Raw genomic sequence first — 23224 nt, 5'->3', positions numbered from 1 at the left:
GGTGAACTAAGCTTCTTTCAGCTGTACAAGGCGCTGGCCCAATGAGCGTTCGACTCCCAAGATCCTAGGCCCAAGGCTGCAATAATTCGACAGTTCAAACGGCCCCATGGCTTGATTGGGGGGACTGGTCCCGTTATTGGGTAACGATCCGATTTCCCAGGACATCGTATCAAGCAGGACGGTAGCAGTTAACAGGCAGACACTTTGTGGGTCAAACTTTAGCATTTCAGACTATCTCAAAGTACTGACCCACTTCCTCTTAAGTCACTTCTGTCCCCACACCACCAACTTCAAATCCTCAACTTTTAAGTTAACAATAAAGGAAAAGAGCGTCTCTAATCGTATCTACTATAGCCTAGTTATCTTTAACTTAAGGTAGCGTTTCGAGAGGCAAATTTCTCTAAAGAGTCAATTTATACTACTATGTTCTAGATGCACTCTAAACTAATAGAGATATCTCTGTTTTCTTCTTTTTCTTCTTAGCAAAAGGGTAAGCTGATTGGTCTGTGCGTGAGTCTGTGCGGAATAAGCGAGAGACTCCAAGAGGTACGGATACTTTGATGACTCAAATGCTGCCCTGCAAAGTGTCTGCCTGTTTAACTGCTACCAGTAGGACGCCAAGAAGACGTGTGGACCGCGCGCTGCCGCCATGGCATGTCCTTCTTCGTTTATCAAGATGAGCCCTTCTTCCGCTCGAGTCGTGACTTAACCCGAGGAAGGACAATACTCCATGCGATTGCCAAGTTTATTGCGGCGTGGTTGCGGCTATATCCAACAACATCGGTTGGTCTTGTCATGTGCTCTTCGACGCTTGTATCCCGCAGCCCCGAGCAGGTCCGCCCGGACGGAATATCTAGTCGTAGGAGTCACCTAACCACCCTGAGAATCCAGCGCGTCTGTGTTGAGAGCACAATGTGGGCGCTCGACTAGAAATACCCTTCTGAAACGAAACAAAACAGTCTTCCAGTCAGGCATATCCCGCGATGAGAATGTGTTGCTTTTCCCCATCTCTGAAGATGATAGCGTCGCTCGTTGGGTAGAGCATACACACCGCCGGCCTCGGCATTGCCGTGCACGAAGGACACGCGCGTTAGAACCTCCGGAACGCGTCGTCCGGTGCAAGCCTGGACTCGTGAGCACAACTCCAGTAAGCTTCTTTGAGCGGACCATTGTTGGAACCAACTGCAAGACTCTCCGCCCGGGGGGGGGGCAGAAAAACGCCTAGAATCTCTACCAAAAGATGCAACATTTCGGTCCTATTAGCTTGGCGCTTGTTTATGAGCAGCGACTGGTCCTCTCGAATCGATGCATCTCGGAATAGTTACACCTGGCAGTTGCACTTGGAAACAGACGGCAGGCAGTCATTCAATCAATTATGAGGGCAGCTTCATTCTTCTGCGGCGTCTCGGTTTTGTTGCCCCTCGTCAACGCGCAGGCGTCGACCGGTGCCGAGGCGCCCCTCATCACCGCTTCCGCCCGCGCCTTCTTCATATTCGACACCCACCCAACGGGCAGCCTCGAGGCCTCCATCATCGCGCACAACAGAAGAAACGAAACCCACCACGTGGCCTGCCCGACGGCGGATGCGGCCTGCAAGAAGGAAGGCCACTGGCCAGCGACCGTCACCCACATCGAGGGCTCCAGCTGGATCGGGACCAACACGGCCACGGCGGGCATCGAGAAGCAGTGGAGATGTCGCCTCGGCAGCGGGAGCGACGACGTCATCCCCAATCAGTACGGTCAGTGCTTCGTAACAACTGTCGACGCGGCGGGGTCGACGACGGTGGATCCCGCTATGCCGATTGACACTTACTTGCTTCGTGTCGGCGCACTCAGTAGTTGTGGCCGTGACGGCAGGACTGGAGAAAGTGCAAGCCGTTCACCCTCATCACACAGGGCGAGTACAATCCGTCAGCGCTCCTTTCGTATTGGTCCGAGTGGCTAGCTACAGCGACTTGTGCGACCTTCACAAGTCCGGCACCGTATACCAGATCGGTATCTGGAAGACCTGCGACTGGAGCAACGGGAAGCGCGTCGTTTCTGGTAGAGACAGGAGGAGGCGTGACGACGGCAACGGGAACCAAGTCGGGGACAGAAGCAGACATCGGGACGGAGACGGGAACGGCTGCGGTGGCGTCGACGTCGGCTCCGGCGAGTGGGTCTAGCCGGATGTTGGGAGACTTTTCGTTGGTATTCGGGGCCTTGACGGCAGGGCTGGCTGCCTCGTTATGATCGGCGGCTGTGCATGGTGCCTCTCTGTAGAAGGGGCGCGGCAGAGATAGATATGCAGGACACCTAGCGACGTGTTTTCCGTCCGTCTCAGACGCTGATCAGCACGCTGCTGCTGTTTCTTCAAGGCTGTCCGACTAGCTCTTCTTTCCGGCAGACAACCGCATGTGCGTGATGATGAGCCTCCAGCGCCCCTCACACATGTGAGCTTCGGCCCGTTGCAATCATCAGATAACCTCTCGGGTGGGTACGTCGGTCCAGTACAAGCGACACCGCCTGTCTGGTTTAAAGACTTGGAGGGCCAGCGGTAGGCATCTTGGCTACGTCGGTGGGAAGTCGTCGAGGGCAAAGACTACAATTTTTGATTGCTGTCGACTAGTTTCAAGACGACTTAAAATCCGCGGGCCAACAGAGTTGCGCTGAACACTCGTACAAAGTGTCTCCATTCGCACATCTCAAAGCATATCGTAATAGGCGATTGGCTCCGCAAGATAGGGTTTGGGTTCAAAGACAATGGTTGCGTGTGTGTACGCGTGTGTGTGTGTCGGTAAGAGTGTCGCTTGGTTTGCCTACTTTCGTTTAGAACCCCCCCGTCGCTTTCGCTTTGGATAACGCACTGAGGTTATCATCCCAATTGTCATCGCCGTGTTCCTTGTACCTGCAGGTCATTGGGCTACGGTCGCCGGGCACTTGCCACAAAAGCAGGTCTAACGCAGATATTCCGTCACGACACAACAGGACAAGCATGGCAGGGTAAGGTAAGATGGGTAGTAGGTAGCATACCAGGTGGGGCGCGCGGTGCTTGCTCGCCTACCTAACTAGGTAGGTAACCAAAGCCCAGCGATTACCTGCCCGCAACTGGACGCATAGCCAGGGTTGGCCTTCAGATGTCAAGGTTCTGTCATCGTAGCGGTCGTGGGCATTCCCTATAACCAAACACATTGGCAAGCTCCCTCCGTCATGGCCTATGATCAAGACATTCATTCCTGTGAAGTGACATCTGATACAACCCACAGTGCTAGTAGCAGATTTGTCGTAGCGTCCAGAAACAGGCCAGCCGGTTGGTCCCCGTTTGGGCCGAGCCACATCCGAGCACGGACGGCGAAACCAGCTGACGAGAAGGAAAGCAGTGGGCGCGAATGGTCAAAGTGTCGTGTCAATTCTGCCAGTCAGCGCAGCAATCCCCAAAAGCTCTCTTTCTTTCTCTCTCTCTCTTCCCGCTCGTCCTTTCGAGAGTGGTAGCGTGGCGTCTGCCAGAAACAGAAACTTGGGGACGTTGTCCTCCCATTCTATTCTCGCCATTCCATCTCGTTCGTAGGTGGACGGGCAGTTACCTTCGTTCCGTTTTCTCATTGGCAATCTTCCTCTCTTCCGACATTCCGTTGCATTTCTTCTCCGTCTTCGCCTGGCTACGCTTCGCCCTTTCTCCTTGCTTTTTTTTTTTTTTTTTTGTGCCTATACCAGACTCGACGCACCCTCTCCCCTCTTCCCAACCACTTAGAATTCGATCTGGTCATCGGTTGATCCGACCATTATTTCCTCGCGTCTTAGCCGGTGCGCGGCAGCCCAGCGTGCGATGCTACAAGCCATGTTTCCTCGACCACAGCTTGAATAAGGCACTGCACCGCACCTCACTCTCTCCTCATCGCTTGCCGGCAACCTCTGTTCCACCTAGCCTCCCCATCACTCGCAACACTTACTTTCCCACCCTATCGTTAATTCCGTCTTGGTCGGGCTACCTAACACGCCTCTCGGCCTGACCTGACGTACGACGGCCATCATTGGGCCCTCTTCCACTCTTAGCTTTCGCCGCTGTCCAATCCGAGCCGCTCTCCGGCATCTCCGAACCCTCGACGAACCCGAACGACGACACAAACAACGACTGTCAGTCCACCGTTCTTGATAACCCCGGCTCGAAGCTCTCCACTGATCGACACTTGCCATCAATCCCGTATCCCTTCTCGGGCTGGGCCGGCCATCTACGCCCCTCCGGCATCCACCGCCTCGCCCCAGCTTTCGCCTTAGCTTTCGCCCAGCCGATCCCCGCTTATCTCTTCAAGCTCTATCAGAGCTACCCATAATGCCTACCTACCTTTGCCACGGCTTTCGTTGGGATCGTCGTAGCATTCGTGTATTTGTAGTCGTCCAGAACATAGACGACGCCGCGCCCGAATGGATTATCGCGCCACACTCGTCTCCCGCCATCCTCGAAGCCTTCTACTCCCTTTTCGATTTCCTCCCCGAACCCGCTCCCGACGAGACCGAGGCCCAACGTGACAAGAAGAAGCGCAACAAGTCCAAGGCGTCCAAGGCCGCTGCCCTGCGTAACGAATACGATGTGCCCCCTCGACCGTCCCTCCCGAAGAGGATGACGTGCTGCAGAACGACTGGAGCGCCGTGAAGCTGCTGGAGGAATACGATCCGACCGACCTAAGCTATGTCAGCCGTCCCTACGCATACGTTGCCGACTATGTTGTACGCATCGACCTGAGCAACTCGATAACAGAAGAGATCGTACGCTACGAAGAGCGGTTAAGCGAGACAAAAGCGATGGCGAGTGCTCCGAGCGATGAGTTTTACAAGGCCAAGAAGGGCTCGTCGGGGAAGAAGGCCGGGTGGTTCGAGAAGCTGAGAGACCAGCTGCAGCGAGGGGAGGATATCCGGTGGTATGTCGTGGTTTGCGGCGACGAAGTGCGTGATTTTCCTGAAGACAGGCCTGCGGCGAGGGCCCAAGAAGAGGACATGACACGGGAGGCGGACAACTCGACTCCAAGGCCTAGCGATCGAAACGCGGGCCCTTCAAGAACAGGGACGATGCCGAGCGTACCGGCGAGTCAATTTGCAACAGCCATGGCGCCCCAACAACCGGCACAGCCAAGCTCGCCCAAGGAAACGGGCTTGCCCTACGGCACCCTTCCCAAGCATCCCAACATGATGGGCAATTGGACGGAAAAGGAGACGCCGACATTACAGTCCAAGCCCTCAATGGATTTCAGGCCAAAGACACCCAAAAGCGGCGGGTTTAGGAGACTGTTTGGGAAGAAGAGCGATGACCCGTGATCATTGGGAAAGCAATTTGGGCTCAGTTGCCAAGGCGCACCGTCGCATCTCAGCCCGTATTTGTACCAGTTCTGCCGCAATGTCTCCCTTTTGAGGATACGGGCACCTTTTCAACCTTTTCTCGGGGGTTTTTTATTTTTTATTTTTATACTCTTTTTTACAGCCACATGCCCATGTGGCAGTGTAGAGCACATGGTCTCAAAAGCGAAGGCGCACAAGAATAGAATTGAATTGCCAATTGGCTCTTGAACCTTCATCAATGACCCCTGTTTCCTGTGGTTCTCTTCCCCAGCCCGCTAACTCTCCCGCAGCGTCACTAAGGATCCCCCTCCCCCCAGCTTCCCGTTCGTAGCGAAGCAGGGGTCAGCTTGCTACGTACGTCATTGGCCAAAGGTTGGAAGGTTCTCTGCTACCTAAACCATCCCGATGTTTTGTCCCCAGGAATCTCGTAACAATATTAATAGCCTAGCTCGCCCCCTTCCAAGACATTTTACTTTACGCCAGGAACACGAGCTAGCTCCAACGGCACGCCCATTTCAATGTGGCGAAACGGCCACCTGGTCTCGTCGCACCGACGCAGGCCAACGAGCTAGTCGTCTGCATGCTACCTACTCAACCCCACGGTCTAAACAAGTCTATCCCCGCAGACATACCTCCTCCGAACCTTCGTGCGTCCCTCAACCCCGACGTAACGCATGGTTCTCCTCTACCGCCCACCATGGCCCAATCTTCAAGGTTTCACGCAGCTGGCCGCTCTCCACGCGCGAGCGAGTCGTCGCCGCCGTTTGCGCAGACCACCGCTGGGTTCAACCTCGATAGCGATCTTGATCTCAACCTCGACGACGATGGCGAAAACGACGCTGCTGAAGAGGATATGCATGTGCAAGAGGCGGAGCTTGGCGATGGCCAGGCTTACGAGCTGAAGAGCTTAAGGAGGCCATCGGCGAGGGATGACGAAGGATGGGGTGACGACGTGCCCCCGCTGCGGAGACGAACGAGCACCAGCACCGTTGCGAGCTTTCAGCTGTACACGCCCGACGAGGAGAGGTCCGTTGTCTGCAAACATGATCGCAAGTTGGTGGTCTTTGTAGCGCTGCTATTCATGCTCAGTTTCCTGGATCGGTCGAGTATGATGAAAGCCCTGGACGGTACTTTGCAATCTGCAGTGAACTGACGTGTCGACATAGACTTGGGGTCGGCACGCATTTCTGGAATGGAGCAAGACCTCCAGACGGAGCCACCGTGGGATGGATGGTACGAGTGGACACTGACGGCCTTTTACATCTCGTACATTTTCTTCGAGTGGATGTCGCTGCTGTGGAAGCTCATCCCAGCCCACATCTATGCCTCCATGATCGTGCTGTCATGGGGCTTGACCGCCTCACTGCAGTCCGTCTCTGTTTCGTACCCCATGCTCATCTTCCTGCGGGTTCTGCTGGGTATTGGAGAGGCTGGGTTCACGGGTATACCGTTCTACTTGTCTTTCTTTTTCAAGAGTGAGGAGTTGGCGTTCCGCACCGCAATCTTTATTTCCGGTCAGCGTCAATGCCTGAAACCGCGTCGATTCACTGCTGACATGGAACAGCCGCACCGTTGGCGATAACGTTCGCGTCGTCACTGGCTTGGCTGATTACCAAGTTTGCAGAAAATGGGCCCATTGCCCCTTGGCGTCTGCTCTTCCTCGTGGAGGGCTTCCCCTCCGTCCTCGCGGCCGTCGCTGCATGGCACATCATTCCCGACAGTCCAGATACGGCGTGGTACCTCACCGCGCGCGAGCGGAAAGTCGCTCGCCTCCGTCTTCGACGTGAGAGCCCGGGTGAGAAGCGTGGGGATAGAAGCTCCCGTAGCCTCAAGGTTCACGAAGTATTTGCCGTTTTATGCGACCCCATGGCATTACTGACGGCAGCTATGTTCTTCCTCACCAATATGGCGTATTCCTCATTACCGGTCTTTCTTCCTCAAATCATGATGGAAATGGGTCACTCTCTCCTGGAGTCGCAAGGGCTCAGCGCCCCGCCCTACCTCCTAGCTTTCTTTGTCGTCCTCGCAACTGCCCACTGGTCGGATCGGATGCAGAATCGGTCTGTTCCCATTGTACTGCACGCTCTGGCATCGGCCGGCGGATATACCGCGCTCGCATTCGCAAAGCCCCTGGGCCTGTCACCGCTGATGCGTTACCTCGCCGTGTACCCTGCTGCCGTAGGCTTCTTCAATGTCGTGACGCTCACTGTCGCTTGGAGCATCAACAACCAAAAATCCGAGAGCAGGCAAGGCGGCGGCTTCGCCCTGATGCAGACCATTGGACAATGCGGACCACTCGTGGGGACGAGGCTATACCCAGACAAAGATGCGCCGTTTTACGCCCCTGGCATGCTGGCCTGCGCGTCCGCCATGCTCGCCGTGGCCGTCTTGACGCTATTCTTGAGATTCTACCTCGGTCATCTGAATCGGAAGATGGACGCCGCTTCGGCTGGTGGGGGTGATGTCGAGGAAGAGGAAGGGCTAGTTGGATCCGGCGGCCGCGCGAAGCCAGTAAGCGAAGGGTTCAGATACATGCTGTAGCGATCACGGAAGGGAGCAGCACCGCGACGAGGTATCAATTACCATCTCCCGACTAAGGGCCGGCGGGTGAGTGCTGGTAGGCCGACCGCAGATCCCAGCAAGAAATCAAACCATTGGACCGACCACCAGCCCCATTTTATCTCTCCAATGGATTCCTGGGTAATTAATGCACACGGTGACATGCCGCGGATCACGCACGGACCAGATACGATATTGACCTCTCGCTCCGCTCACTTGCAGCATTTGTGATTGATGCAATTGGATTGGGGTCCATCGAAACCCTCAATGTCAAAGTCGCTCATTTCTCCCACGTAACGTTAACGGAGCTCCATCTGATTCTCGCTCTCCAAAGGGATTGAATCCAGCCGGCACGTAGAGATAATATCGACCGAAATAAGAGAAAAGGAAAACAAGAAGCATGGCGTCGGCCGACCCAGACGTCCAACACTTCCTCGGCATCCCGTGGTGCGCGACGCTCCTCGACGAGCCCGGCACCATCTGCCACACGGCGCCGTCGCGGTTTCAGAAAGCGAGCACGGAGGACCAGCTATTCTCGACGACGCTGCGCGCGGAGGATACAATTGCCGCGTTCGTCATGTTTTACAAACGGCCATCGTCGTCGGCATTAGAAACAGCGCCCGCCGTCGCGGCGGACGGCGAGGGCGGCAACGTCATCCGCGAGCTCAAGGCGCTCCTCACCCTCGGCGCCGGCGTCAACGGTTTCGCCAACGTGTCGCACGGGGGCATCGTCGCCACGGTGCTGGACGAGACCATCGGCACCATCTTCCCCATCAACGAGACCGAGGGGCTGATGCCGTCCAAGTCGTACATGACGGCCTACCTCAACGTGACGTACGTGCGGCCCGTGAAGACGCCGCAGACGGTTCTGTGCGTCGCTGAAGTCGTGAGCATCAAGGGGCGGAAGTGGTGGATCCGGGGGAGGATCGAAGACCGAGAGGGGAGGGTGCTGGCTAAGGCGGAGAGTTTGTTCGTGAGGCTGAAGGAGAAATTGTGAGGCAGGACGCCAGGTTCTCCGGCGAGAGAGCGGGATCGCGTCTTTGTCGCGACGTGTGTGAGGGGGTTTGGGCTGTCACAATAGATGTTGCGAGGTGCGTCCATGGCATCGACCTAGGTCTGTCTGTAAGGAGAGAAGCGCATTACCCGTCTTGTTTCTAGATTATGTAAATATTGCATCTCTTTTTGGTTACAAGAAAGCAAGAAGCAACACGATGAGAAGTATCATTCCACACAATCCTAATGGTAGCCATCGTCACATCACAGAGCTTCTAATAACAAACCAACGGCGATGTCGCGATGTTTTCGCTCCAAGAATTCAATGTAAAGCAGAGGCGAAAGAATCTGTTCGACGCCCAATCTCTAGGTCCTACGGTCCGGCGGGATAAATGACAAGAACCAAAGGCTTGTTGTGGCTGCTGGTTAGTGGCAGACAGGGCAGGCATCCGTGAGAAGTCATCTTGACTTCACCTGGTAGAAGGGCGCTAGGTCAACCCAGAGTCAAAGATCCGGTTTTACGTCCTTTCTTCCATTATTGAGCTTCACTGGGCAAGCTCTTGTTATCCAAGAATAAGAAGACTTGAACTGAACAGACGGCCCGTACTTGGCAGTTCCTGGCCTGTCTCGACTCGCGAGTCGCCTACCTTATGATGACATCCAGTCCGCGTCGCACAGTAGACAAGAATAATCCAGTGCCATCAGACACTGTTGATAGAAGTCAAGACGCTCTCTCTTACCTGTGGTTTCTGAGATAACGGGGGGCCACGTCTGGATAGACTCGAAAACGACATTGGACGCAGGGAGCAAAATGAGGGGAGTAGGCACTAGCTAAAAGTTGCTCAGCCGACCGTAAAATAGCTAATGTAAGAGCGCGGCATAAACAGCAACACTCAGTCAAGAAGACGTGTATCTGAGGCGCGAGCCTGAGAAGACGTTTCTAGGATGTTGGTTGACGAAGCTGTGAGGGGGTGATCCGCAACATGCGACGCGGTCCGTCCGTCCACCAACTGGTAAAAGGCGGGACCAAGCGCTAACCCGTTTTCGTCTCACTCTCTCATCCACTCTCTCTCATCCCGACCAGACCCACCAAAAATTTCATCTTCCTTCGATTGCCCGCCCATTTACATGTACACTTGACGACGTCTCACGTCCATCAGACCTGACTCAAATATTGAACTCAACAACGGCCACCTGCATCGAGGAAAAAGTTGTACGGCTCACATCCAATCACAAATCCGGTGCTTTGGTAGACAAGCGGCTCACTCTCCAAGGTGCCTGGCCCTCTGGGTGCTCTCATCGCCCAACCTCAACACTCGCCGTCTCATCCTCGCCATCTCAGACGAAACCTCCCCAGACTCTTTTCACCATGGCCCCCAAACGCGCCGCCGAGGGCGTAGCAGCGGCGTCTTCCAAGGATGCCCAGCAGGCAAAGAAGCGCAAGGGTTTCCGCGTTGGCCCCGATAACCTCCCCGAGGGACCATGGCGCAGAAAGGGTGAGCGCCGCTGCCTCCTCCCTGCTGCCTGTAGCAGCCACGCCGCTTCACGTACACTAACACAAATCCCATAGTCGAGAGGAAAAAGCTGGAGCTCATCCACAAGGCTAAGGTCAAAAAGGCTTACGCCAAGATCAAGGAGAGGGAGCTCGCCTCGCAGGCTTCATCCAAAGCCCGGCAGCCTGCTACTGCTGCTGCCGTCGCCGCTGGCCCGTCCACAGAGGAGGCCTCAAAGGGGGCATCAAGCGACGACAGAATCGACGACGTCGAGGAACTTCAAACCGCTAAGGAGACATCCGACTCACCAATTTCAACACCAGTAATATCAACAGAAGCAGAAGCAGCGGCGGCGGCACCGACATCAGCAACGTTGGGTCTGTCATCACCGACAGACGCGACACCGGCGCAGCCGCTCGAGGGGGAGATCCATCCCTCCCGCGCCGAGATGATTACCAACGACGGCGAGCTCCCGAACCCGAACACCGTGGCCGTGAAGCGCAGACGCGGCGCAGCGACCGCCACCGGCTCCAACGCCGAACTCCCCGGCACGCGCACCGCGTCTGCACCTGCCGCCTCGGACGGCACTGGGGACGTCGCCGATGCCGCGGACCGCTACGAGCCCCGTAAGCCTCGCCGCCCCCGGAAGCCGGGCTACTACGAGAAGCAGCTCGCCCACGCCGAGCAGAAGCGCGCCGAGGCGGAGACCCGCCGCGCCGAGATCCAGCGCCGTCGCGAGGAGCGCGAACGCAAGATGGCCGACCGAGAGCGGTACCGCCGCGCTATGGCCAAGGCCCGCAAGGGCAGCCAGGACGGCCAGCGCCGCCTCGGCAGGGAGAGCGCGCTGCTGCTCGAGAAGGTGAAGCGCATCGTGGGCGACTCCAAGTGAAGGTGGGGAGGGGAGGCGAGGTGAGTAGGGAGGCAGTGCCTTGCTTAGTGGGTAAAGAAGGCGCGCCGGAGAACGCTCGCACGTGGATTGGTTGGTCACGACAAAAGTGTCGGGGATATCAGCTGGCTCCTTTTACATATCGTTTGATACCACATGCATGAATTACATGGCCATATATGGATGGACGCGAGGGGCTATAAAAGTTTTGGTAGACTTTGTTCAGAAAGAATTGACGGCCGAACCGTCTTGCTAGATATTTGCAGCGTCACTAAACCTTGGGAAACCCGCTCTCGATGATTCGATGCGCAAACACCCTACTATGCATGCCGCCAGCTTCATTCTCGTTCGTCGTCCGATAGACGTTCGCTCCCGCCACCCCAAGCCCTGCTTTCTCCATTTCTATTATTCAACTACCAAATTCGCCACATATCAAATCGTCCCCGGGACTCGGATCCCAATGGCTGATGGCGAAAAGCGCGCCCGCAACGAATGTAGGCCCGTCCTGTCGGTCCTGATTCCCAAACCCGCCTTCGAGAACCAAGAAACACCTTATCGTGCCCCGAAGCAAGAAATTTGGATATCTCATTAAAGTTTCCTGGTAAGGATCAAGCCTCCCTACCCTGCCTCCCTTCTGTGGCGGTCATGGCTGGCTTCGAATATGTTTGAATTCAAATGCATAAAGTCATGGGCCATCGGCTGTGGGATAAGTTTTTCCGAATCAGCCGTTGAAGGAAAAATGCGACCGAAGGAGTAAAGTCGTGGGTGTGTCGATATGTACAGGGGTGGTTTCCGTATTCATACTGAACCATCCAAGCGGGGTGCTCAGTCAGTAAAGATGGTATGGCTGTTCTCAATGACGAACTGGACGGCCAGGTTCTTGGCGTGCATGTCTGTCATTTCTCGCTCCAGGCTGGTATCACGCATGATGGTCGGAGCAAACACAACCGCCAGGTTCTTGGGCGACATCTGATGTATTATTAGCGCTGTGGCACAACATGGTACGAGCACGGCATAGTTTACCAAGTTCTCGGGCTCTCGCTGGGCCACCCGCGCGAGATGGAACATGAGGAACTCAAGGCAGTCGCGGTGGCGTTCGGGCATAGAGCTGAACACCTTCCGAAGGTGGTCGCAGCGTTCGGTCTGGTCGGTGAGAGCTGCGGAGTGTTAGGACGGAAGATGCAAGTTTGTGTGGGAGAACGTACCGTTTGACTCCAATACTCTGTCATACACTTCGTACGTCAGTAGGGGCATCGGAAGCTTTCTGAAGTACTGCTTGAGCACACTTGTCACTGCAGTGATGTCAAGGCCAGGGTCTGAAATGTCGTAATCCTCGCTCTTGTCGAATCCTTCTTGGATCATTTTCACCTGCGAATTACCGCCTGTCTTGCGGTAGATGCCCTCAATGTCCATGCCACGAAGCTCCACTTCCTCAATGCAGCGCGTGACTACGCTGGGAATGGTACGACGTTCATAGTCGGCTCTCTCGGTGAGGTCGGAACCAAACAACGTAGTGGCCGCTTCTGCGATGGCGGGCGTCGATATATTGGTCGAGGACATGGACTTCTGGTTGCTGCCTTTTTTGAAGAAGCCAAAACCCTGGCGGTCAACTGCTTGTTGCGAGCCCTTCGGGGCGGCGACAGGCGCTGGGGTAATGGGGCCCTCCACTTGGGAGACTGTCATATTGTACGGCAGGCCGATGTTGTCGCCGGTCAAGCCCTGATGCGGGCCCCGCTCGCGCTCCTGCTGGAATGCCACAACTGCACGGTTGACGCCCTTGGCCACGTTCTGTGCCAGGCCTTTTGAGCCCTTCTTCCAGTTGAACTTCTTGACCTGACCCTTTCTGATGTCGACTACGGTCGGCCTAGCCTCGACCACGGGCTCATCTGCCTCATGAATCAGAGTCGTGGCCATGCTGGTAGAATCGGTCAAGTTCAGCTGAGAAGACGAGAACACCTTGCTCTGACTGTAGATGCCCAATCCGTTGGGCGACTTGAGTTCGCCGCCGATCTGAGACTTGAACCGCTCCTGGATCTGGTGTGTCAGGTCGTTGTTCATGTCGGCGAGCTGGGCGTTCTTGGACGAGAGCTGCTCAAATTCTAAGAGGGCGCGGTCTCTGTCGGCGACGGCCTGGTTCTTCTCATCGAGTAGCTCGTCACGCTCGGCATGGAGCTGCTCAATCGCTGCGCTCATCGTCTGCTTGACCTTGTCAAGCTTCTGTACGAATTCTTTGATGGCAGATTCTTCCAAGTCGCGGGGATCGACGGGTGTCTTTGTCTCCTTTGCGCGTTCGACGTATCCGGCCAAGACCTCGAGCTGACGAATCATAATCTCAGTCTGGGTGTCCAGTACCGAGACCGTCTTGCGCTTTTCAATAAGCGTCTTGTTCAATCGTTTGAGGTCCTTCTCGGTGGTGAATTGTCTCTCTAGTTCAGCGACACGGTTTTCCGAGCTACGCAGCTGCCGCTTAAGGACCGCTGGGTCGTCGCTCGAGTGAATGGAGACGGGACTGCTGAGCTCGTGCCCGTTGGGGTCCTCGACGAGGGGCGTCTTGGGCCAACGAGGCGATGAGGTGCCACGAGTGGTTTCGCTGATACTCCGCGCGTGGCCAGCGACTCTGTGGGAATGTTGAGTATGGCTGCCTTCGGTGCTGTTGGTGCGACCGTGACGAACAGCGTTTGACACGCGGCGCATCATGGATGATGAACCTTCGTCGGTGCCGAGAATTCTGGCCATGTCCTCGTCCATACTAAAATCGCCACCCGCGCTCCATCTCGGTAGCTTGGGGGAGACCTTGCCTTCTTCGTTAACGTTCGTCTGATCCTTTGCGTCTTTTGCTGGAGGTTTGGGGGTGTTCGCGGGCACCCCAGGCGGTTGAGGCGGCGCTCGAGGCTGCATATAAGTATCGCTGAGTTTGTGCTCAGTCATACTCGGGCGCGCAACGGAGAGGCCCGGCGAGCTTGTCTCATCGTTTGCAGCGGATCGATGCAAAGATCCGCCAGGCTTGCCGTTTGCTGTGAAAAGAAGGTTAGGGTCGGTGCGTCTTGCATCACGATAAAACACGGACACGGGGATGACCTACCACTGCGCGAAGATGGCAGCTCCTTGCGGGTGATGGACTTGCCAGCTGTCGTGTCTGTTCGCGAGGAGGAGATGGAGTCGAACGAGGGGCGCACCTCGCCCTCATCGCGCTGTCTCGAATCCTGGGACGATCTAGTTGTCCCACCGCCCATGCGGGGAGGTGATTCGGACGAAGCCAAGCTCGGAAAAGGTTCCTTGTCCCTGCGAAGAACGCCTTCGCTACTCCTGGCGCTGCCACTTTCCGGGGTCATGACGGCCGAGTGAGAGGCGCGTCTCGGGCTGATAAGCTTCTTACTCTTGGGCGCGTCCTGCAGCTTGAACTCGTCAATTGACGGCGAGAGCTTGCCAGTGGTCACCTTCTGCGTCCTTTCATCATTCATAACCGACGACCGGTTGTCATTTCTAGACGATTTCGACGTCTTGCGCAGGGGCAGCTTGATGTTTCCAGACTCGTAATCGACCGACGGTTGTCGGCCCTTCTCCTGGAAGGCAATATGGGGGGTTGGCGACTGGGAGTCGCCCTTCTTGTCTGTGCTGGCCCGAGGCAGAGTGAAGTATTCTTTGTCTTGCTTCTTGGGCGCACTCGATGTGTTCTCCGAAGTGGATCGTGGGGTCGCGCTCGAGGCTGGCGTATGATCCAGAGCAACTGGAATAAAGAAGCCGTCGTCGCCGCTGTTGACATCGCCGTTGTTATTGCCGCTCGGGGCGTACATGCCAGAGTTACGGTTGTTACGATAATTTGACGGGGGCAGGCCCAAACCGCTACTGTCCTTGGTGGATTCCGAGGTACGCTCAGGCGAGCGCGATGGGCGACCGCTACTCTTTGATGACGAGTCGTTCCTACTGTAAGCCGGACGCGGCCGGGGGGACAGCTCAGTGGGTGTCTCCTTGTCTGAGTCGGGATCAACTCGGGTATCGTGGAAAGCATTGGGAGGGACGGCGTTGGGCGGCAGCGCGGGTAACGATTTGTCCGTGATCATAGGGGATGCGTCCTTCTCTTTTGACTTGGCTTGCGCTGCCGCTTTCGATTTCTTCCTCCGTCTTGCCATGAGCGATTCATGGCAGCTCATGCAGAAGATGCCTTGTGATGTCCGCGCGTATCGCAGGTTCTCAATCTTGCGCTTGCAGTTGCGACAGCGGAAACATGTTGCGCAGAAGGCCTGGTCGCCGGTAAGGATGGCAAGGTCTTCGATCTTGTTGTTGCAGGCACTGCAACTGTAGGTGCAGTTGTTGCAGATAAGCGAGCCATCGCCGAGGAGAAGGAGGTTCGCATCGGAATCCAGGAGGGTGCCGCAGGTGTTGCAGCGGAAGCAGTTGAGATGCCATCGGTTCCCGGCTGAAGGTGGAGGAGACTGATTAGTTTGACTGAACTTGGAGACCACCGAAGGCAGGGCCATTGGAGATAGCATAACGGCACGATGAAGCCAGAAGATGCTGGACAGAGCAGAGAGAGGCTGGGGAGAATGCGGGCGAGGGAGAGGTGAAGGAGAGAAAATCGGGCAGACATACCGAGCTCGAACGCTTTGCCCTCCTCGAGGATCTAGTCGGATAGAGCACCGCCGTCAGTACGTGCTTGGAGAATAGTCGAGAAGTTGACGGGGCGGACCGTCCTTACCTCTCCGCAACCTTTGCATGGGAAAACGTCGTCCTGTTCCATTGGGCTCTCCAAATAGTCCTCCATGACGGCAGCCATATCGAGGGCGTCCTCTTCTATTGCAGGACACTGTCACGACACTTATCTAGCAAGCAGGATGGCGACGACGAGGACGACTTGGGCGCCTGTCATGAACGTAACGTCGGGAGCAAGACGATGTGAGCCAAGGATCGACTCTAGTGAGCCGTATCATGGACGACAAGGGGGGGGAGGGTCGACAGGCTGTGCGTCTCGTGCCAGATGGTCGACAGGATGGGCGTGTACGTCGGGACAGCGTAGGGTCGAATGGGTGGCGCTCGAGGGGCGTCCGTGTGTGCTCGAGGCTGCGATAGCGGCCAGTCGAACAGATGAAAGGGGGGATGGAAAATTGAACGTAGTAGCGAGCGGCTTGGCTAGTGCTGTCGTAGTAGCGCTCGGTTGGCTTCGTTTGGGAGGATTCGAGGCAAATCGTCGAGGGACGTGGGCACGATGGTTGTGCTCGAGGTCTCGATGGGGGGCAGGAAGAAAAAAACGGCGTCGACGAGCAGGGTAAGGGTTAGTAGCTAAGTGAGGGCGAGGTGAGTTGTAGAGCCGGCAGGGTCTGTGTACTAGGCCTTGATCCCGCAGACGAGGCAAGAGCAAAGCTGGCGCCGGTTTGTCGAGTTTGGGGATTTTGATCAGACCTGGACGGTCGAATAGTCGGGAACAATGAAGAGGTGTGACGGCGACGTGGAGGGCGAGCGAGACTATGGCAAGCCCTGGCTAGATCGTGCAGTACTGTCCTCGAATAGCAGCGAGGGTAGGGAGTAGGAACAGGAGGGAGCGTATGGTCCAGGCCGATACCTAAGGAGAGGTACAAGAGTGGTTTGATGGGAGGGCCTGTCTAATGATGACAGGGGTCGTGCCAGTGGACGACGGCGGCGCGCGGGCCCTGCTGTAGGGGCACAGTAAGGTAGTAGGTAGGTACCTGTTACCGTTATTGCCAGTCGGGAGGGGAGGGTGTACGGAAGGCAAGGTGCGGCCAACGCGTACGACAAGAGACAACAGAGGCGGTCGTCAGGATGGATTTGATATAGACGGCCAGATTAGTATAGGAAAGAAGGAGAAAAAGAGATGATGGTAATGGTGGTGGCGGCGGTGGTACTTGGCTGAAGTCGAAGTGGAATTTGGGGGGAGACTCTGGACGAGACTGGAGGTGGAATTGGGGGGATTAGGATAGGGACTGAGACTGGAACGGGGCTGGACGGACGGGACGCGGACGGAAAAATGGGCAGATATGCGGCGTGGATGCCGTGCGGAGGATAGGAGAGGAGCTGGAGGCATGCCTGTCGTACCTCGCCTTTGTCTTGCGGTGACTACCTAGGTAGATCACTGGACTTGCTACCTAGGTACCTAGATAGGTATACAGTCTAAAGACTCTGCCAGTCATGACCAATGACGACGTTGCCACATGCATGGTATACTCCAGTACGGCCACGAGTCTTTGCCAAAACACCAGCCTGACCTCAATCGTCTTGGACGGCTTCCCCCTTGGCCAGTATTCGAGAACACGACAGCTCAGCCGAGACACATCTTTTGACTTTAGGGTTGTGAAAGGATGAGACGACGACGGGATTGTCCTGTCCTGGAACCCCAAATAATGTTCGTGGTATCGATTTGTGTTAGAGACATCAGACATGCAGGGTACCGGTACATTGCACTCCGTACGTACCGGTTCCTACCTACCTAGGTGCCTAGGCTACCTACGTGATGGAGCACCTAGGGCACGTACCTTGCCCGGCCACACGCGGGGAGTCGCAGAGTGTCGGTACACTGTACCTTCGTAGGGCAGCCCGAAAGACCAGGTTGTGACTGTTCTCTTCTGTTCTAACATCTAACAGCGCAACATCGTCCGTTAGATACGGATACGGCCAACGCACAGCCTGGCTGTGAACGGAACGCGAGAGCAGAGATGGAGAAGACTCGGGAGTTCGCTCTGTCTGTGGCGTGGCACAAAGAGTGGAGCCCCTTCAACTGAAGTAATTTGTACGTACCCTATCTAAGGTAGGCTGGGTAAGTAGTTAGCCGTACTTCATACATTACCTATTCACTAGGGTACGCAACCCCCCCTTCTCTCTGCTAATCGCTGAGGTTATTTCGATTCCCAGCAAAGTGGAGGAACCGAGTGGAAAGGGGGGTGGCTCTGGCTTCCCGCCAGGCACCACAGTTTCCTCACTGGCTGCGGGAGCCCATTGACACGGGAGAATCCTGTCAGGGACCTGTCTCTGTGCTTGCTTGGCTGGTCAGCCTGCAGCAAGAGGAAAAGCATCGCACGGCAATGCTGCGACAAACATGCTATGCTAGATAGGTACGTTGGGCTACCTAGGTACCTCCCTAAGGTAAGCCAGGCAATCCCGGCTGGACTGCCTGTGGCATCTAGCACAACTATTGTACCTACCTAGTACACTTGGCACTCGCATAGTCGTCGACTTCATTCTCAACCCGGGCCCGATGCAGAAGTGCACTCGTGACAGCGCCCGTATCTCTTATAAGCCTGATTTCGCGTATCCACGCTGAAATTGCAACTTCGTATTGGCAACAGTCTTGAATCTCCCGACTGATGGGATGAGGTGGGTAGGGGCAGAGTGCCATGAGCAAGGGACTTTGATAGGTACATCTAGGAACTTCCACACTCGCAGGCCCATCTAATAAGGATCAAGAGAGAGCGGCGATATCTGGGAGCGTGGTGACGACGCCATTGGTGCACGCTCTGCGACAGCACAAAAGCAGCAGCAGCAGCAGCAGCAGCATGCCCGTCTTTTCCCTTGGCTCCTCGATGATGGCTGCCGGGCCTATGTGGCTATACAGCAAAGATCGCCACGGCCTATCCACAGTGTATGGTGCTCAATCAGCGAGCGCAAATACACAACAACGGTGTCCAGCCAGCTAAGTGACGGACAGCTGTCGACGCCAGGCGAAGACAGTGGCGCGGTAATGAAAGGGGCGCTGCGTTTGGAACGGAATGCGATCGGGGGTTTGCTTTTTTGTGGAATGCCTGCGGGAGGCGAGGCTCGCAACCTTGACCTATGAATACTGTGCAGCCGTGCCTAGACGGCGGCATCTAGCGGAACGTCTCTTTTTTCCCCGTTAGCTGCAGGTCCAGCTGAGGCACGGTCGAGGCTTATGAGACCGACCAGGCCTCTTAGTGAAGAGATTGGTGTAACATCAGCATCGACATGATAGCACGGTAACTTGTAAGACTTTGGCGTTCCTCTTGCTGAGCCCATGTGCTGATGCGTTGGTGCTTGGCCGTCAACACAAACAGACTTGACACACGACGGTTGGAAGCAAACCGCATTGGTTGCCGGAGCTCGAGCCATGGCTGTCACACCGGTATGGTATCTGTTGAGGCGGTTCTGGGTTTGACACGAACCAGTCGAGATGGATGTCGGAGGTAATTTGCTAGCGCTGCCAGGGGCAGAGCGTCTTTGGCTCCTACCAACGGAGAACACAATGCCTGTGATCGCTGAAGCAAATTTTAACGCTCATCATACACTGGGCAATGGACGAATGATATCGGTTGTTGTCATTCGAGCGTCTTACGGATATTTAATTTTCTGTGTTGGTGCGATGTCCCGGCCAGTATTGATACGCCGCCTTGTGCATGCCTCAAGACGAAGCAGAACAGGGAGCAGAAGGCCTGCAGGGATCAGTCTAGTACGCGCAGTGCAGTGTAGCGTGCACCATGCGGCGGCAACAATGGCCAGTTGCGTCGACGACGACGAGAACGGCAACAAGTGATGGAGCCAGGGGTAATGCAAGAGGGGTACGTACCGTACTGCGTGCTCAGTCTAGATAGGTAGGTATAGGTAGGTACCTAGGTATGCCCTAGGTACTCTCGTCTCGGCTGCCCAGGCACTTGCCGCGGTACGTACCTCATCTAGATGAGATAGCAAGACGTGGGAGCACCAATGGGTATTCGGGGCTACTGTTTCAACTAGACAGTCTCCGCTACGAGACCGCAACAGCGCACATCTGGATATCCATGCAGTCGATCCTCCGAGACCCCGACTACTTACCCTTGAACTTCTCTAACCTGAAAATTGCGAGCACAGCTGTGCAGCACCGCAGCTGAACTTGAGATGGCGTCCTGTTGTTCATCGTGCGTCATTCGTAATTCTCAGACACAGGTACGTGTGCTTGTTGCACGGGAGCAGCATTTCAAGTGACCGTGGATCCGTTGATTATCCGTAATATTCTTGAAGAGGCGTCTTCACCACTCCATCTGACTGTGCCCCAATCACGAAACGTCATCGGGCATTGTGAGGGTAGTCCCGGCCTACAAGTTACAACTTTCGACTTTCGAGATCCAGAGAGATCTGGAGTCGAATACCTATGTCTATGTGGCCAAGATTCGCTACCAATGCCTCGGTTCTCTGTACCCTCCCTACCTGCATAGCAACCATCGACATCAGCCAAATCCTACCCTGATCTTCGGGCACTGCTCAGCCTTGATCACCATCAATTGTTAACGCTGTCAGTGGTTCCCAAACGCCTGGTGGCATGTGCCACTCCTAGTTACAGCTCGACGGCGTGGTTCGCCAGCTTCCCCGCCTTCGTTTCAAAATCGAAATCTCGTCACGCCAACTTGTCACCGAGCTTACGCACTCAAGTTGCATCGTGGCAACCTACCCTTTATTGGTGAACTGGTCGCTATTGGCACGCTGCCCAACCCCTCACTTTCGGTACCACAGCAGCTGTCCTGGGACACCCGGCTAGAGAGCAGCACTGACGCCGTCAGCTCCGGGAAGGGGCTTACAGGCACACCGCTCTTCGTACAGCGAGCTTCCTTGCTGCTGCTCTTCGCCTACGCCTTGTTCTACCTAGTGGCACAGAAGGATTGATAGATACAGTAGACCGAGACTGCATGGCCAAATTGCCCATTATCGGACGCACTCCCTTCACTTGCTACAGCTTACAACAATAACCAAGCACGCCCTATGCGGATTCTACGTCTATTCCATACACTTGAAACCGGAGGCCTTCAGACGGCGTTGATCACGTCTCTAACCTATCGCCGTCCTATTAGTCTCGTGAAAGATTGAGCCCTCCTGGAGCAAACGCCAAAAACAGCAGTCCGGTCCCGCCCCTGTTTATGTGCTTGGCGATAGCAGAAATCTTGTGCAACATCATCTGAGCGACTTTTTCTCACCCCGTTGCCGAGCTCGCCGCGCATCAAAGCATGGCATCCCGGTTCCTTCTAGCCCATACGCTCCCCTTTTGGTTCCATGCTGATGTGACTGCCGACTCCCCAGCCAGGATAGTCAACCGGCAAGAGGGTAGAACTACCGTGAACCAGCCCACTAATGCGCTTGCTTCAGCCCATGTCCGTTCGCTGGAGGGCCTGTAATTCGGTTCCAATACAACACTTTCGACGTCTCTCTGATACCAGATTGCGACGTTTTAATTTGAACTGTTCGCCTTCGAGTGGCTCCTTTCGGCCCAACTTAATCCCAAGGCAGCATCCAATGCCAATCACCATCGGTCCCCCCAATCGTTCGATCGCGGACGCCCATTCGTTTCGACCTTTAATCTACGATGACAAGCATCTCCTCCATGTCAAGCTTTCAATATGGATCCGCCGCACCCGCCGTCGCTCCTCCCTCCCTCCCTCCTTTGCTTTCCAGCTGCTTAGTGGTCGATGAGGCCAACGCGACGCCGCGGCAGACTGCGTGTTCTCCTCGGCTTCGTCAGACGTGTTGCTGACTTGTTGTGCTGTCCCTTGCGACACCGCAGCATTCCAGAGCACTTCCCCCAAGGCACATCCTGGCCTCCCGGCTGTCTATGCCAGGCAATCGGCCTGTCGATCCCAGTCAGTAAGCCAGTCAATCACGAACCGCCTTCTCTAGAGGGCCTTGACCATCGCCAGAGTTGTGCATGAAGTCGGCAAACTGTAAACACAAGGCGGAGCACGCTTAGCCCTTCAACCGGATGGGGATTTCGAGGAAACCTGGCAAGCGCTAGCTCCAATCTATTTGCGAAATAACTAGTACTTCGCGAGCCCTATAGAGTCACTCGGAGGCCGTCTTCCAGGATCCCCGAGACCATTCGTCAACCTCTCTTGGATCTAGAGTAATCGGCCCGCTCACAACTCGTGCAGGTCCTAGAGCCGACATCAACTACCTAGCACGGCCATCTCTCAAGCGACTAGCCACCCCAATTACCACTCCAGACCCAAGTCATCAACCGGCCCCACCCCCCGGCCACCTGTCCGCCCATTCGAGATCCGCGATGTGCTCCTGCATGCAGCCGAGCATTCGACTGCCGGTGCCGCCGCATTTCAAATCTTTGACCCAAAAGACAATTGACGCGCTTGGCTGTTAGAAGACTAAACATAACACTATACCTGCGTCACTCGCCGCTGACGGAACACACGTCAAGAGTGTTATACTGGGACACCCCGGTCCCATCCCGGGCATATAACCCAAATTCCTTATACATAGTACGATCCGGGGAAGCCCACATCCTGTTTCTGGCAACATCCATGCATCACCATCAATGCTCTCTCTTTCTCTCTCTCTCTCTCTCTCTCTCTCTCTCTCTCTCTCTCTTGGTCTCTTGGTCAGTAACTCACCTTTAAAAGAAAGAGTTTCAATGGTAGCACAAACATACCAGTCCCGGCTTGAAGACGGCCTTTGTCAAGCTAACACTCAGTTCTCTCGAAACTACATGCACTTCAAATAACAAACCCGGTCCTCTAGCTGATCTTCTGTTGCACTTCCCCCTCGTCCCTCACTCCTTACTTGCCAAAAATAAAACAGGCCAACGCGTCTGCTGATTCAGATAGGGAGGGGGTAAGGGGGCCGCCTCTTGAGCCCACCACCACGGGCCACCGACCAAGTCGCCCCAAGTGCCAGTCCAGCCCAGTCCGGCTTAGGCGGCTGCGGCTGGGCGTCTGATGAAAGAGGGTGTAAGACCAGAATGCGTGGGGCACGTGCTTGCTTGCTTGAGCATGTCTAGAAAGTGAGCCTGTCACGCCCTATAGCGTGAGTACCACCAAACTCGTCAGTCGGGTTGATTGACACCTTGGCGGTACGTGATCCATCGTGCCCGGATGTTCAGAGGTCGCCTTGTCCCAAGGAAGCAGAGGTTCAGTCAGCCGTCGCGGATCCTGGGGCTACCCAAGCTGGGCCCCGATCCGGTGTTGAGTCCTCGGAGCCGGTCCCGGGCCGTAGTGGGTCACTCCCCGAACTTCCTTAGACGGCATCGCAAGACCTCTGGGCCAATTTT

The 23224-nt window shown here is 55.7% G+C and overlaps 8 protein-coding genes across 8 annotated transcripts; 6 read left to right on the top strand and 2 right to left on the bottom strand.

Annotated features, from left to right (window-relative positions):
* The first annotated feature begins 584 nt into the window (after window positions 1-584).
* Window positions 585-1273, top strand: LY79DRAFT_61639 (uncharacterized protein). The gene is made up of 2 exons (XM_060562004.1): window positions 585-859; window positions 960-1273. The coding sequence occupies exons 1-2, from the start codon at window positions 655-657 to the stop codon at window positions 1223-1225; spliced, it is 471 nt and encodes a 156-aa protein (XP_060417225.1). The 5' UTR covers window positions 585-654; the 3' UTR covers window positions 1226-1273.
* A 102-nt stretch (window positions 1274-1375) lies between these two features.
* On the top strand, window positions 1376-2165 carry LY79DRAFT_588069 (uncharacterized protein; the record flags this gene model as incomplete). The annotated part of the gene is made up of 3 exons (XM_060560863.1): window positions 1376-1694; window positions 1736-1783; window positions 1897-2165. 3 exons carry the CDS (start codon window positions 1376-1378, stop codon window positions 2163-2165), a joined length of 636 nt encoding a protein of 211 aa, XP_060417224.1.
* A 2144-nt stretch (window positions 2166-4309) lies between these two features.
* On the top strand, window positions 4310-5537 carry LY79DRAFT_647773 (uncharacterized protein; the record flags this gene model as incomplete). The annotated part of the gene is made up of 2 exons (XM_060562496.1): window positions 4310-4567; window positions 4597-5537. 2 exons carry the CDS (start codon window positions 4310-4312, stop codon window positions 5287-5289), a joined length of 951 nt encoding a protein of 316 aa, XP_060417223.1. The 3' UTR covers window positions 5290-5537.
* Window positions 5538-6007: 470 nt separating this feature from the next.
* On the top strand, window positions 6008-7851 carry LY79DRAFT_667377 (major facilitator superfamily transporter; the record flags this gene model as incomplete). Its single annotated transcript, XM_060563361.1, has 3 exons — window positions 6008-6416; window positions 6477-6824; window positions 6875-7851. The coding sequence occupies 3 exons, from the start codon at window positions 6008-6010 to the stop codon at window positions 7849-7851; spliced, it is 1734 nt and encodes a 577-aa protein (XP_060417222.1).
* Window positions 7852-8060: 209 nt separating this feature from the next.
* LY79DRAFT_61595 (thioesterase superfamily protein) lies at window positions 8061-9001 on the top strand. The gene has a single exon (XM_060561996.1). It carries the CDS (start codon window positions 8270-8272, stop codon window positions 8864-8866), a length of 597 nt encoding a protein of 198 aa, XP_060417221.1. The 5' UTR covers window positions 8061-8269; the 3' UTR covers window positions 8867-9001.
* A 944-nt stretch (window positions 9002-9945) lies between these two features.
* Window positions 9946-11447, top strand: LY79DRAFT_544509 (uncharacterized protein). Its single transcript, XM_060557119.1, has 2 exons — window positions 9946-10358; window positions 10433-11447. Exons 1-2 carry the CDS (start codon window positions 10232-10234, stop codon window positions 11242-11244), a joined length of 939 nt encoding a protein of 312 aa, XP_060417220.1. The 5' UTR covers window positions 9946-10231; the 3' UTR covers window positions 11245-11447.
* Window positions 11448-12066: 619 nt separating this feature from the next.
* Window positions 12067-16015, bottom strand: LY79DRAFT_509568 (RhoGAP domain-containing protein; the record flags this gene model as incomplete). The annotated part of the gene is made up of 6 exons (XM_060554067.1): window positions 12067-12210; window positions 12265-12398; window positions 12447-14255; window positions 14309-15756; window positions 15828-15862; window positions 15938-16015. 6 exons carry the CDS (start codon window positions 16013-16015, stop codon window positions 12067-12069), a joined length of 3648 nt encoding a protein of 1215 aa, XP_060417219.1.
* Window positions 16016-18354: 2339 nt separating this feature from the next.
* Window positions 18355-18737, bottom strand: LY79DRAFT_544505 (uncharacterized protein). The gene is made up of 2 exons (XM_060557118.1): window positions 18655-18737; window positions 18355-18605 (listed from the first exon to the last, which is right to left on the bottom strand). Exons 1-2 carry the CDS (start codon window positions 18691-18693, stop codon window positions 18432-18434), a joined length of 213 nt encoding a protein of 70 aa, XP_060417218.1. The 5' UTR covers window positions 18694-18737; the 3' UTR covers window positions 18355-18431.
* Between the last annotated feature and the right edge of the window lie 4487 nt (window positions 18738-23224).

The sequence above is a fragment of the Colletotrichum navitas genome (assembly GCF_030913465.1).
Source record: "Colletotrichum navitas strain CBS 125086 chromosome Unknown LY79scaffold_12, whole genome shotgun sequence".
Taxonomy (NCBI): Eukaryota; Fungi; Ascomycota; class Sordariomycetes; order Glomerellales; family Glomerellaceae; genus Colletotrichum; species Colletotrichum navitas.
The sequence above is the reverse complement of the archived record's forward strand: the minus strand, read 5'-3'. Positions and strand labels throughout refer to the sequence as shown.